Source organism: Photinus pyralis, unplaced genomic scaffold (assembly GCF_008802855.1).
Source record: "Photinus pyralis isolate 1611_PpyrPB1 unplaced genomic scaffold, Ppyr1.3 Ppyr1.4_LG5, whole genome shotgun sequence".
Classification (NCBI taxonomy): Eukaryota; Metazoa; Arthropoda; class Insecta; order Coleoptera; family Lampyridae; genus Photinus; species Photinus pyralis.
In genome coordinates, this window is record NW_022170596.1 from 27,158,299 (window position 1) to 27,172,976 (window position 14,678).

The 14,678-nt window shown below is 36.9% G+C and overlaps 1 protein-coding gene across 1 annotated transcript; it reads left to right on the forward strand.

The window, feature by feature from the left end:
* Positions 1-92: 92 nt before the first annotated feature.
* Positions 93-12,771, forward strand: LOC116170649 (nipped-B-like protein A). The gene is made up of 14 exons (XM_031487154.1): positions 93-231; positions 3,208-3,382; positions 3,435-3,592; positions 3,641-3,836; positions 4,147-4,358; positions 4,403-4,939; positions 4,993-5,289; positions 5,342-5,866; positions 10,656-11,264; positions 11,314-11,578; positions 11,713-11,903; positions 11,951-12,262; positions 12,309-12,455; positions 12,502-12,771. Exons 1-14 carry the CDS (start codon positions 175-177, stop codon positions 12,769-12,771), a joined length of 3,951 nt encoding a protein of 1,316 aa, XP_031343014.1. The 5' UTR covers positions 93-174.
* Positions 12,772-14,678: the final 1,907 nt, after the last annotated feature.

The following is a 14,678-nucleotide window of genomic DNA, read 5'->3' on the forward strand; positions in this document are numbered from 1 at the left end:
TCGTGAGTGTTTAGCTGTTATCACCATCACCCATTTTAAATTTTCGTATTTTGCTTACTTCAGCAACTTTTGTAAAACGTGCTTTGTGGATTGTGTATTTGCGATTCCTTTAAACATTTATATATAGCCGAAAGTAGCAAAACTTTGAGACCAATTGTACTTTCGGATAGGGCGATGGCGTCTAGCAAAAATCTTCAGGATCGATTAATCGAACTGATACTAAAGGAAGATGTAAGTGCCTCTTGGTAATTTATTGATATATCTTCAGTATTGTATTTGTTTTAAACGAGTTTGTTGACGATATGTTAGAGGGCTTCCGATGTCCATGCCAGTAACCAATGCTGCTTCCGTGAGTCTGAAGCGACAAGTTAGATTTCAGTTGAGATGTTAGTTAGGTGTCTTAAACCAGCAGTACTAACACAATGTGAGCTGTTTTAATTTTGAATAAACAACTCAATCATATTATGGTACTACTAATAGTCAGTAGTCGACCTGATGTGGTCTATCAACTGCATGTAAATAAACAAAACTAAGTTTAGTTTTCACTATAGACTCCAGGCTGCGCTGTTCTAAATCCTCCCACTTATTAAGAATTGATACGTGGACTGTTCTCGTCTGGCTCATTGGGTCTTAGGTATAATGTATAGTCTGCTGTTCTATTTCGCTTCCTTTCCTCAAGCTGTAACTGTAACTGTTGAGGGCCTAGAACAAGAGAAACAATAAATAAAAAAAAAAAATATATATTAACATTTTTTGTTACAAAATGGAAATAGTAGACAGGTACTTACCTATAAGGTGTTTACCGTAGAACAGTAGAAATGTATAGCTGTAAGTACAAACGTTCCACAAACTTTAGTTACTGCTATCCCGCTGGACCTAGCCCCACACTCCACCCCTGTGTGAATCAATTTTTGAGTTTTCACAATAAAGCATCTAATTTTTGGAGCTTGTTTAAATCACTAGGAATCTAAAATTTATAATAATAATGGACTTTATTATCTTACTTACTATAAGATAATCTCAAGGCGCAGTTCAATCTCCAGAAATTGTTATGGGGTGTACGTATCCACTTGGACCTCTCCTCCCTCCACCAAAACCAAAATGATACCAAGTTTTACAGTCCTTCAATATAGTCGCCAGCATTGTGTAAATCAGCCACAGCTTCGAGCCGCATGTGCGCGTTCTGTCGCCGTTTTTATCTCAAAGCTGTTCTGAGATGGTGATCCAATAAAGAGCTGTTGCTCACTGACTCTACCATGGGAAGCAGTATGCCTTAGGGTAACACCATCACAGTCCGTTGTTCTCTCTTTGAAAGCATCGTGGCAACAGCTACTTTAGACGACAGCTAATACAAAATATTTTTAAGTTTCTGAAATGACCGCTAGGGGGCGTACCTGCAATCTGGAATCTAAAAAAGTGAATTCCACTATATTAACCTAACAAAAAATGTCCGGTCTTTGAAGTTGACGATAATCTGAACAATTTTTGTTTTGCAATTTTTCCTGTATCTCTAAAAATGAAGTGGTGGGGGGTATTCAAAGGTTGCCGTAAAGAACACCCTGTATCTTCGAATCGGCTGAGCCGATTTAAACTAACTCGGGTTAGTTCAAAAGAGCTATTCTTCAGTTACAAATATTATACCATTTGAAGTGTTGTTAGTTTCACATATCACCGCTTGAGGGCTTTTTTCGACATCCTGACAGAAATGGTTAATTTTCTCAAAAAAATTAAAATTAAATTGGTAAGATTTTTTTTTTTCATGAAAAAGTAGCTAAATGATGCCTAAACAAACTCGCGACAGCATCTCGATATCTTGAGAGAGATATATATATATTTTATATCGTCATGGCCAGCATTTCGAGCATTTACGGCGGCATTAAAAGTTTCCTTTTTTAAATCGATCTACCTTAGGACCACAAATTATATAATAAAAATAATTCCGGAAAAATTATCTTAAAAAAATAAAATTTTGAGGGTATAAAATTTTCTTTGGCCTAAATTTTAGGTTAGGAACAAGATATCGAGATGCGGTTTTCGCGAGCTTGTTTAGGCATCATTTAGCTACTTTTTCATTTAAACAAAATCGAACCAACGCATTTCATTTTTTTGAGAAAATTAACCATTTCTGTCGGAATGTCGAAAAAAGCCCTCAAGCGGCGATATGTGAAACTAACAAAACTTCAAATAGTATAATATTTGTAGCCGAAGAATAACTCTTTTCAATTAACCCGAGTTCGTTAAAATCGGCTCAGTCGTTTCGAAGATACAGGGTGTTCTTGACGGAAACCTTTGAATACCCCCCACCACTTCATTTTTAGAGATAGGTACAGGAAAAATTGTCAAACAAAAAAGGTTCTGATTATCGTCGTCTTCAAAGACCGGACATTTTTTGTTAGGTTAATATAGCGGAATTTACAGAAAAATCACTTTTTTAGATTCCAGATTGCAGTTACGCCCCCTAGCGGCCACTTCAGAAACTTAAAAGTATTTTCCAGGTTTTTCTCGTGGCTATTTTAGTAATAAATTTTTTTACCGCAAGCCTCTACGGTGGACAGGTTCCGAAATACAGTACCTCGCATTCTTATTTCTGTACATGACATTGTTTGGCGTCTTTACAGCAGTGTTGCCACTACTAAAGTTCCAACCCTCGTAGAAATAATCCCTTCGGACCTAGTCGCTCCTTAATTAGTTTCTAATTTTTACTCATAAATTACGAGCTATTAAAAGCCTGTCATTCTACTCTTACGTACCTCCGACTGTTTTCCTTATTTATTTTTTAAGAATGAATTCTTACAAATGATTTAAGAGTCACTTACTAGAATTCGAATTTGTCTCCTCGGAATATCAACTTTCTTATTTCTTCTTCTAGTAAAGACAAACATATCGCATACCTATAGTAAAAATCAGTTGTGCGCATACACAGACTGCGCAATGTCTTATTTATGGAGGTATTTTTTTTGAAATTTCAACCATAGCTGCTTCTAGTAAAAACAAACATATCGCATATTGTAAAAATGCCATTCTGGCTGCCTTACGTCTGAAAAATAAGGGGCTATTGAATAGTCATGTTCATGTCGCTTTTGTAAAAGAAATGATTTTTGCACGCATTCATTGATGGTAATAAGGGGTTCCCTCAGGGTTTCACTTGGGGACCGTTGCACTATTTTCATGATTTGTATTACCTGTTCTAATGCACCGTTTTTATAGTTTGCAGGCCCTGTCGAAAATCCAAACGATAAGACCAATGCACCCACTTCTACTCCGCCCGATAAGTTTGTCAAATTGACAATGCGAAAGGTAGGAATGAAATTAGTTCCGGTATTAGAGAAGGTACCTTTAGAGGGGATAATGGAGCGATTTAATCGAAGCGTGGAATTAATCGGTAGGGACACCTCCCAATGTCAGTGGCGTGCGAAATTAAATTTGTTTTTTAGCCGAAGACCCTGAACCTAGCGATGAGTTAGTGCGAGAACTCATGATGTCGACTTCGGTACTAAAAAATTTAAAAGTGACAAGTTCGATTCACGTCGATAAATTACTGCGTGTACTTCACTTTGTGGAATTGAAAATGCAAAAGGCCGATCACGTTTCGGTTGGTTTTTCTCACTTTGAAACCGCCTGCTTTATCTTTGTCTTGCAGGTGAGAAGCGAAAGAGATACACGACTGGTAATGACAGCCGCCGATTCGTGCCTCGTCGCCCTTTTTATAATGACCTCCCCGAAAATGCCAAAGCGGGTGTACTTGGAGGATGTCATTGATAAAGTTGTGTCTTTTATCAAGTTTCAACTTCACAGTTCAGTTTTTCCAGAATTTGATTGTACACTCAAAGCCCAAGGCAAGTTCCTGCCCTTTTAGCGCATTTTCCAGCACTTCCTCCGCCCGTCCGTCGGTAGCTTAGAGCTCTGGCACCCCAATCAAGAAAAATCTTGATGTGCGCATGCGCATACTGCGCAGTATTAACTTTCCTATTACAGTATTTTGTTGAAATTTTAACCACAGATGTTTCTAATAAAGACAAGCATATCGCATATTTTTAAACAGGTTGCGCATGCGTAAGAATATTTATGCCTTAACTTATTTTTCTTTGTACTGGAATGGAAAATGCGCTAAAATCGTTTGTCCATTGTTTATGCGATTTTTTACAGTCAACAGAGTGAAGAAGTCTCCACAAGCAGCAAAAATATGCGCGCCTTTGTATAATAAAATAATCAAGCTTGTACATTTGCTTGCGGAACTGATCGAGATACAAGTCTTAACTGACAGTTTATTAGTTGACGTGTCTTCGGTTGCTTTACCGACGTTTTTTGTGCAAAACGTCGCAGAATTACAATCTGCCTGTCTAACGCTTGCTCTTAACGTAAGTTTGCTTCCTCGTCAATTTTTTTAATCGCACAATTGTAGATCTCTGCTCGTTATGAGAGTCAACGGACAGTATTTTTAAATGACATTTTAACGTCGACTGTTTGGTTACCAGTAACCAAACGTGGTTTATTGAAGTATGAGTTGAGGGAAGGCGGTGACATTCAGATAATGACGGCTTTGGTTCTGCAACTGATACAGAGCGCGCCTGGGCTTTCGTCAGAAGCCTCGGCTAGAAAAATTACCGACGGCTATAAGAAAGCGACATCATTGGCCCAAACGTTCCTAGCTACATTTTTGAGTAGCTGCGTGAGTAAAAGTAAAGATTATTCCAACCTCTTCGAGAGTTTTCTACAAGATTTGTGGTTGACTGTGGGTAAGCCAGACTGGCCTGCTGCGGCGTTGCTACTAAATATACTGGGGAAAATCTTAGTCAAGCATTTGTTAGATAAGAACGTTGAGGTAGCTGTGCGAATCCTGTGTTTGGATTATTTAAGTCTGATTGTCACTCGTACGATTCGAGACTCTGCAGTTGGCAACGCTAAAATTACTAAACTTGGTCAGTTGATCAAGGACACGGTAAGTTATCGAATTTAAAGTTGCGGACCAGTAGGTAACCGGTATCATTGCAGAAACAGTCGGAAGCTGAAAGCATCGAGTGCTTACAATTTTTGCTATTGGACTACTTAGCGCTTACTGCTCAGGAACATAAGACCATAATGTATGTGCGCCATTTTTACATTGCGCAGTGGTACACGGACCTGAATGGGCCAAGTGCTCAAAAACACAAAGGCTATTTTGAGAACAAAATGAAACGTTTAAGCATCCCTCCCTACTCCACAATAAACTACAATAAAGCTGAGACTATTTCAAAATATTTAGCCTCAAAACACACCACAAACACTAGCTCCGATCAATATCTTAAAGCAGTACGTAACACTTGCCCCAAAATTCTCTTTTTTAATAGTAGGTACATTTCAGATTGTTCTCGTAAGGAGCGACGCGTCAATGGCTCTACGTACGAAAGTTTTAAAGTGCCTCGCAAAGATTCTGACAGCAGACCCTTCTTTGTTAGAGTGTCACGACGTACAGAAGGCCATAAATTCTAGTTTTCTCGATCAGTCTGCTTCCGTCAGAGAGATGGCGCTCGATTTAATAAGCCAAATTGTAGTTTGCAAACTGCAGTTCGTTACCAAGTATTACGAAATGCTCTCTGCCAGAATATTAGATTCGGCGGTGAGTGTACGAAAACGGGTGATCAAAATATTTAGGGATATCTGTGTTGAATTGCCGAACCTTCCGTGCGCCGCAGAGATTTGCCTTAAAATAGTTAGGAGGGTGAACGACGAGGAGGGCGTTCAGAAATTGGTGGTGGAGGTGTTCAGAAGCATATGGTTCACTTCTCTTGCGTTCACGTCTTTGGCTAAGATTGTTAGTAAGATCACTGATGTTGTTGCGATATCTAAGCAGGTTGAATTGGGGTACTTGGAACGAGTGTTGTGTATGGTAAGTATTCTCAAGACAATAAAATAGAAATTGTCAAGTTAAAAACAGTTTGACTAGTAAAATTATGTTTCCCAGATGCATACTAGTTTTAGTAGAATTTAAAAAACAAATTGGTTGACTGTAAGGCGATGAACGAGACATTTTTAGCGCATTTTCCAACGAAGTTGGGTGCACTATTGCCCATCCAAGGCCTCCTCCTACAGTTTTCAATATATTTATTTTATAGCATATGTTAAATTGGCATTTTAATAGGTTTGAATGAGTAAGCTAAGCCGTTCTTTAACCGTAAGGGTAGATAAAGTGAAACAAATGATTGTGCATTCTAATGACATGTGTCATTCTTCGTACTAAAAATTTCTTTAAGAGTAGGTAGTACTGTCCGATAGTGAATTTGAGTAATAATAATAATCGTTATTATTCCGTTGACATTTATATCATGAACATACAACTTAAGACCTTCTGCAGAGGCACCTCTAAAAAGCATTATGCGGGTCACTCTGTAATTGGGCGCAAGCCTGTTGAGGGCCCAGAACAAGAGAGGAATAATAAATAAATAAACAAATTAATCTTCACTAGAAAGAAAATGAAAACCATCCATAACATTCGAATTAAAAGAAAAACATAAGAAAAAAAAGTATAACACAATTATCATTTCATTTCTAGCGCACTCATACAACGTGACAATAACTCGCCGACATTCCCTTACGTCGATTATGCAGCCTTACTATTCGCGGCATAATCACACTGACCACAATTTAAACAATAGGTATTTTTTGATGTGTCATGCTTTACTAAATTATGATTTTTATTGTTCTTACTGTTTGTGGCATAAATGCGCAACGACTGCACTCTTTTTTTACTAGAATACACGTTCTAAAGCTCCAGGAAACCGAATCAAACATTGTTTAATTCTAGGATTTTAAAAATTTTTAAAATATGCTAGTGTAGAAAGATTCAAAGAGTCCGTTCACTTAGCCACCTATTAGCTCAAAAATGAACTAATTTATTTGTATTTACTGTGACCCAATTGTGGTCTATTGTGCATTTATGTTCACGGTTTATGCCCTTTCAAATTTAGAAAAACTTTTTCATACTGAAGCAATAGAATGTACTTTGATTCTGGCTAATTGCGCTTTATGCTCACAGTCTGTACTTTTTTTGGAAATGGGTCCACAGCCCCTATTTAATTTTTTGAAATATGTATGTACCTACATATTTCTAAAACCAAAGAAGTGCAAACTTTAATTTTTTGGGGAGCTAAGCGTTCACTTAGCCCTATTTGATTTTTCCAAATATCTCTGAAACTAACAAAAAACAGACCGTGAGCATAAAAGTACAAATAGAAGACGAGAGGGAGCTACGCGAACGGGCCCAGATCCATAACCACAACTCCCATAACTCCAGCTTATACAGGGTGGTGACTTGCGTAACGCATCATAGGGGTTTCAATGTAAAATTCATAACATGCGATTATTGGCTCCCCAAATTATTTTAGAGCAAAAATGTATTAAGGTTTTTTGTAGGAAAACATTTTTTACGTCAATCAAGCGTATTAGTTTTCCATTTTTTGCATAATAAAGACGGAAAATTGGAAAAATAAAACCTCCATCTTTTTCAATAATCTGTGATGCCATGGAATTTTATAATACAAAAACTACGTCAATATCCGTCATGCCATGGAATGTCTGTTATAAAACAAATCAAATTCTGTCAAAAAGTATTATATTTAGAACAGCGAAAGAAAGACCAAATTACTATAAAAACGGTTTCCTAATAAAACAATTTACAATAAATGTTCGAATAAGTTACCATTAACTGCAAGACAGTAACCAAATCGATCATCAAATCCATTTCAAACTGCTGCTAATTGATAATATAACTGGATATCTTTTTGTTTTAGAAAATTCCATGGCATCGCGGATTATTGAAAAAGATGCGGGTTTTATGTCTCCGATTTTCCGTCTTTATATGAAAAAAATTGAAAACTAATACGGTCGATTGGCGTAAAAAAAATTTTTCTACAAAAAACCTTAAGACATTTTTGCTCTAAAATAATTTGGGGAGCCAATAATCGCATGTTATGAATTTTACATTGAAATCCCTATGATGCGTTACGCAAGTCACCACCCTGTATATTCTTCTTATGGAAATAGTAGCGCAGACGCTTAAAATATCGAGAACAATACCACAAAAATTTTTAGCATAATTTCAATAATAAACAAATTTGCTAATGCTCCCCCATGCAGATATCATAAGTATACAGGGTGGAAATTTTGTCTGGAACACTGAATATATATCTTCAAAACAACATTTTTTTTAATAAAGCTTTTTATGGGATCCTAAATTATAAAAAGTTTGCTACCAATTTACATGTACTTTAAAATTGTGGCCAGTGGCGTACGTCTGCATACATATTTTTTAATGGAAACCACTTTTTTATTATTTTGATTTACATACTATCTCTTTAGCTGAATTAAAAACAGACGTCACTGTTCTTAGTTTATAAGGTATACATAATGAATCAAATAAAATATCTAAAAAAGTAGATTCTAATATTTAACAAAAAGTACCAGGTCATTAAAAAAATATGCCCCCCTTGACCATGCAAAGGTATGCTACTTATCACAAATGAGATTGGTAGCAAACGTGGGTAATTATTAAAAGATGTATCCTCAGTTGTCAGACAGTTTTTAATAGCTACCCAAGTATAACATGTATAAAATACTATGCGATCTTCTTCCAAAAAAAAACATAAATTGATGGTAACTCTAACTTGATATTTATATATACCTTTAATACCCAATCAAAGACAACCTGGGTTTACAATGGTTATACACGGTGTCCATTTTTCGAGTGCCACTATGGGGATCTCGCTTACCTTAAGAGGTAGAAAGTTGGTTAAATGGGGGCAAAGTTGCGAATTTCCCTGCTGAATAACCATCTGAATAGAAATTTAAAATATCATCAGTAGTTCTGAAAATATCGCAAAAAAAAACAAAACTTTCTGATTTTCGTTTTTAATTTTTTCATGATAAACTAGTCGTACTAGACATTTCTAATTAACACATTATTCGAACACTTTTCAATGGAGATTTCGAATGTGACATCTCGTTTTAAATAACTTTTAAGATGACAGAGAAACACGTGGCAACTTTAGTTTTTCTTATGGGCGCCATTTTTAATTTTGAGATTTTAAGATTACGTCTTTTTTTCTCTTTACGACGATATATCACACATGGTGGTTCAGTATCACATTTTTCCTAAAATACAATTTTTAATTTTTTGGGAAGAGTGCTTTGGAAAAACAAAACGTTCTTTTATGGTGAACACAAGTTTGACAGTTTGATGCATATGTCCGGGTGCAGCGTTGGCATCAGGGAACTTTATGTGTTGAGGAAATTTTTATTTATTTTATTTTATTGCCTTTATTTTATAGTGGGCGGAGTGTTAGCAATTTGCTACTCTTCCCACTCAACCCACTATACAATCACAAACAGCCATGCCTTACCTGGGATTCGAACCCAGGACCCTTGTAGCCAAAGTTAGAGCTTCTAACATAAGCTCTTCTGAGCTACGATTTTCGATTTTCATATGAACAGAATTGAACGTTCGTTTTGCAAGAAAATTATAATTCAAATTAGAACAAAATACATAAGAATAAATAATATTTTAGCAATAAAACTACCACAAACGTAAATGACACTGCTTGAAATAAGTCAATATTTTGTTCACAACAAAAGAACGTTTTATTTTTGCATAGCACTCTCCGCATAAAATGAAAATTGTATTTTTAGAAAAAATGTGATACTGAACCACCATGTGTGATATATCGTTGTAAAGAGAAAAAAAAGACCTAATCTCAAAATGTCAAAATCCAAAACGGCGCCCATAAATAAAATTAAAGTTGCCATATTCGAAATCTCCATTAAAAAGTGTCTGAATAATGTGTTAATTAGAAATGTCTAGTACAATTGTTTACCATGAAAAAGTTAAAAATGAAAACCAGAAATTGTTTGCCATATTTTCAAAACTATTGAAGATATTATACATTTCTTTTTAGATTATTATTCAGCAGGAAAATTCGCAACTTTGCCCTAATTTAACCAAGTTTCCATCTCTTAAGAGAAGCGAGATCCCCATAGTGGCTGGCACTCGAAAAATGGACACCGTGTATAAAACAAATTTCACAATACCTCTTGGAATGTTTTCGGAAGTGGAAATTTGCCGACGGATCCTTGATGGACGGTTTTGCCGTTACAATGGAAAAAAATAATTATTAGATGTCGCCTGGTAATTGAAGAGTACGGGGAAAATTTTAAAGATAACGAATCGTTGAGGGTTGAATGGGAAAGTTTTCATTTCTACGTCACACGTTCCCTCGCAAATCGGTCGCTTCTAATACAATGTGACCGGTGTTCACCCCAACGACCAAAGTCCGAATTTTTGGTATTATTAGAACCAAATGGTCGCTTTCAATGCTAAAATGCGAATAACTTTAATCCGTCGAAACAATGTATCCTCCTTTTTTCTTACATGGTTAACTACCGCCTACCAAATGGCGGATTAACTGGTATAATGGCCGTATCTAATTATTAATTTTTTATTTTAAAAACGCCCTTCGAATCAGATCAAAGTTAGAGCCACCAATTATCCTTTTTGATTCTGCCAAGTTGCAGTTTTCACCCACTTGGTCAGTAATCCCAGCCTACTTAAAAATTCGAAAAACTTAAATCCAAAATAAAAACTACCAAACGGAAACAATACCAAATCAGTCATAATCTCGTTTCAGTTGCTTCAGCCGAGTGCAAAACCATCAAATGACCTACTTCTTACCGCCCAACAAATTGTGGATAGTCTGATCGGAACCGTTTCGGACTTTGAAAACAATCCTCAGCGTGCAGCTATCAGTTTAACCACGTGTTCCCTGTTTGCAAAAGTTAGACCCGAATTACTAGTAGAGCACGCAAACATCTTATTGTCCTGCTTGAGCCTAAGGTCCCAGTCAAACGAAGCGACTCTTGTAATAATTCAAGCAATCAAAATACTGGAGTTAATCGTGCCGCTGATAGATCGGACGAACAAGAATTTTTTAGACGAACTAGAAGCGGACTGTATGAATTTGATTCTTCAACGCGATCGAGCTATAGTGGCCACTTGCCTGTCGTGCTTCGGCTGCTTACTTAACAACGTAACGCGAAATTTTAAACTAGTCCGAGACCTATTTCACTCGTACTACACTTACTTGAGCCAAATCAAAACGTGGATGTGTAACGAGAATCGGGACGATGCTCTGGCCGACCCCAAACGAAGACAGTACTTTCGGCGCGCCTTGTTTACGGTGGGGCTGCTGTTGAGGCATTTCGATTTTAAAAATCCCGAAGTGAGGGGCGAGTTGGAGGTGAGTTTAAAGCGGCGCCCGTGTCGTTTACGGCTTGGTATCGTTGCAGCACAACGTCGAGCAGTCCGTGTTTGAGTTGTTCGCGTTTTTCCTAACGTGCTGTGATCAAGACACCCAGGCGAATACCTTAAAGGCTGTCGGTTATATTTGCATCAGAAACTGCGAGTTTATGTTAAGTGACGATTTGAAATCTGTTTATCTGCGTATACTAGCAACGGAAAATGCTCCATTAGACATGAAGTCTGAAGTCTTGAATAACATTGAGATGTATCTACTCGCGGAGGAGGAGCAGATGATGCGTCACGATCTGGAGTGTAAGTACTCACAATGAATCCTAGAGATTTAAATTCGAAATCTAAATAGCATTATGCGGGTCACTCTGTAATTGGGCGCATGCCTGTTGAGGGCCCAAAACAAGAGAGGGATAATAATAATAATAAATACACAGGGGCGAGACAATCTAAAAGAGAAAGTTTGAAAGAAATGCACGATGTATCATCGGGTATGGCGAGCACAATTATTCAATCTTACTTGAAGGAAATATTACGAGGGTACCTTCATCCGAGCGTTCAGGTCCGTCTGCCTTCGATTAGAGTAATTCAGTTAGTCCTGCGGCAAGGTTTAGTTCATCCAATTCACGTAAGTTTCAAATTCATTGACTTTAAATCACTTTTGCACGCTTTCAGATGGTACCGTACTTAATCTGCATGAGTACGGATTGTGAACTCACTTTCTCGCAAAGTGCTGACAAACAATTGCAAGACTTAGAACGCAGATATCCAGGCTTGGTGCACAGTAAGTCATCGATTGGCATCAACCTGTCGTACGAGCTGCAGAAGACGTTGCAAAAGTCGTCCACGTTAGTGCGCGGATTTCGGGAGGTGAAAGACGAGCATCCAGTTGCGTTAAACGGATTTTTGTACTCGATCATTAGACATTCTCGCCAACAGCGACGTGCCCTAGTTAAGAATATGCTAAAGCAGTTTGACGAAGAATTGGTAAGTTAGTCTGTCGTTGGATATTTAGCTAACGAGTTTCTTTTAGCACGTCCCTCTTTCGTTTCTACTGTTCTTGGCCGACAATCTCGCATACTTCTCCTATGTGGTTGAAGATGAGATTTTATTTCTGGTACATCATATTGATGTTGTGGTCTCGTTAGCGGGAGGAAATATTTTGCAGTCGTTTAAAAAGGTTAATATTTAACAGTAGGCAATGGTCTCACCCTTCGCATTTTTAGGGGTTGACAGGAGGACACGAATTTAATAATAATTCCGTCTGCAGCATTGAAGATGATGATGACAATGAGGCGAAAGTGCTAGCAGAGCATATGCCTGAAAACACGTCACATCTAGAGGATTGTTTGTCGGCTGCGCAAGGCTGCTTGTTGTTGTTGTCATTAAAACAGCACCTTAAAGACTTATATGGGATTACAGATGGCACAATTCACGAGTATTCTCAGCACCTTAAAGACTTATATGGGATTACAGATGGCACAATTCACGAGTAAAGTATATGAAAAGGCGGTCAGTCGACGGAAGAAGACAAATTTTTATCCTGAAGGGGCTCTAATGGAGATCTCATCACCTGGAAGCAGAGGAGGTCCGCAAGATCTTATCAGTCGTTACTTAGAGGTTAGTTGGCTCTGGTCAAAATGTAGTTGCTAACGGGTATATTTCAGTTTAAACAGCTGTTGCTGAAAATCGACAAGGACGATAAAGAAAACATGAACACATCACAGGCCAGTGACCAGATCATTGTATCACCAAAATTGAATTCTAAGCGTCCCTCTACCGTCAAGGTAGGTAACTAGCGGATGTACTTTAAACAAAAAAAAAATGAATATACTTTTACAGAAAAACTCAAAGGGCACAGTTGCAACATATCGTGCTTTAAATCGCACACAAGGCACCATTAAAATTCTGAGGAAACAATCGCAAACTTCCGAACAAAAAACACAGAAAATATGAGAATTCATCAAGTGACTCCATTGACGAAAAATATAGCGATTCTGACTAAGAAACTAAGAAATTACATACGTATTTTCGCCTCCTTAAATATTAGCATGTTATTAAGGAGTGAAGTTCAAGATTCTTGCTTAATACACTTTGTTGTTATACCGTTTTTTTAAAATTTCTGTCTTGATCAAGTGTCTTTTCTGTATTTGCCATAGGCAAATCCTAATATTGGTCAAAAAATCTTATGTTATTTTTAGATATTTGGAAAAATCGCCATTTTTAAAAAGTTCAAATATTTTAGTAACAAAACGAGCTATCGAAAAAACTTTTAAATAAAAGTTGCAAGATTCAATGAGATAAATTGAATGTTCAAAATTGCGGTTTTCGAGATATTGACATCAACTTCCTTATTTTAAATGGGCGCCATATTGGATTTTGACCCAGTTTGATACAGTTTTTTTCTCTTTCCAACATTCAAATAATAAATCGATACAACGAAATATCGAAAGATCCTCAGTATTACAATCACTTTTAACGATAATTTATTACAAAATACATCAAATTCATGTTTTGGTCATTGAGATAATGCCCCTAGTCTTTTTCTCAACGATCTTGGTGCATAAATAACGATTTTGATCAAAATCCATATGGCTTTAGAAAAATAATTTAACATCTTGGAATCACACACATGCGGTTATCAAATGTGCACGTGATGTACTCTTTCAGCATCAAGATAATGCGCTAGAAACCTTTTAAAACTCTAAATTCATGTATAAGTATAAGTATAATTTTGGCTACATTTTGCTCTAAAACTTTCGACCTATACCACAGAGAAGAGTTATATTGAATTGTTACACATCTAAGAGTCATAGGGAATAATCTAGCGAAAGTCCGAACTCGATACATGACCTAGGGAATGAAATATGTTGATTTCTTTTATATTGAGCCCCCAGTTTTTCCTGTTCCCGCTTCACTCGAAGTCCTATAACTTTTGTTCCTCTTGAACCAGCTTCCTGAAAATCAATAGCGTCGGTCCTTAATGTCCAAAGTACCCGTACACCAAATTTCAACACAATCGGCCACTTTTAAAAAGAGTTAGAGCGCACACGGACGGACGGACGACAATACAAAACTATAAAGGACCTTAATAAATAGTTGGCCATGGAAACAAAACTAGCATAGAGGCGTATAATTGTCATTTTACAATGTAGAATTTGTTTAACAGAAATGCACTACGCAAGGTAACTGCTGCAGTATAGCTAAACGGTGCTGAATGTGCTTAGTTAATAATGGAATGCATTTTGAACATTTGCTGTAATTTTAAATTCCATTATATTTTTTTTGTGAATTAATTCTTTAATAAAGCCGGCCAGACAATAGTAACATTGCAAAATGTCAATTGTTTGCTGTTTCCATGGCCAACTATAAAGAAAAAATAAAAATTGTAATTTACCCATGT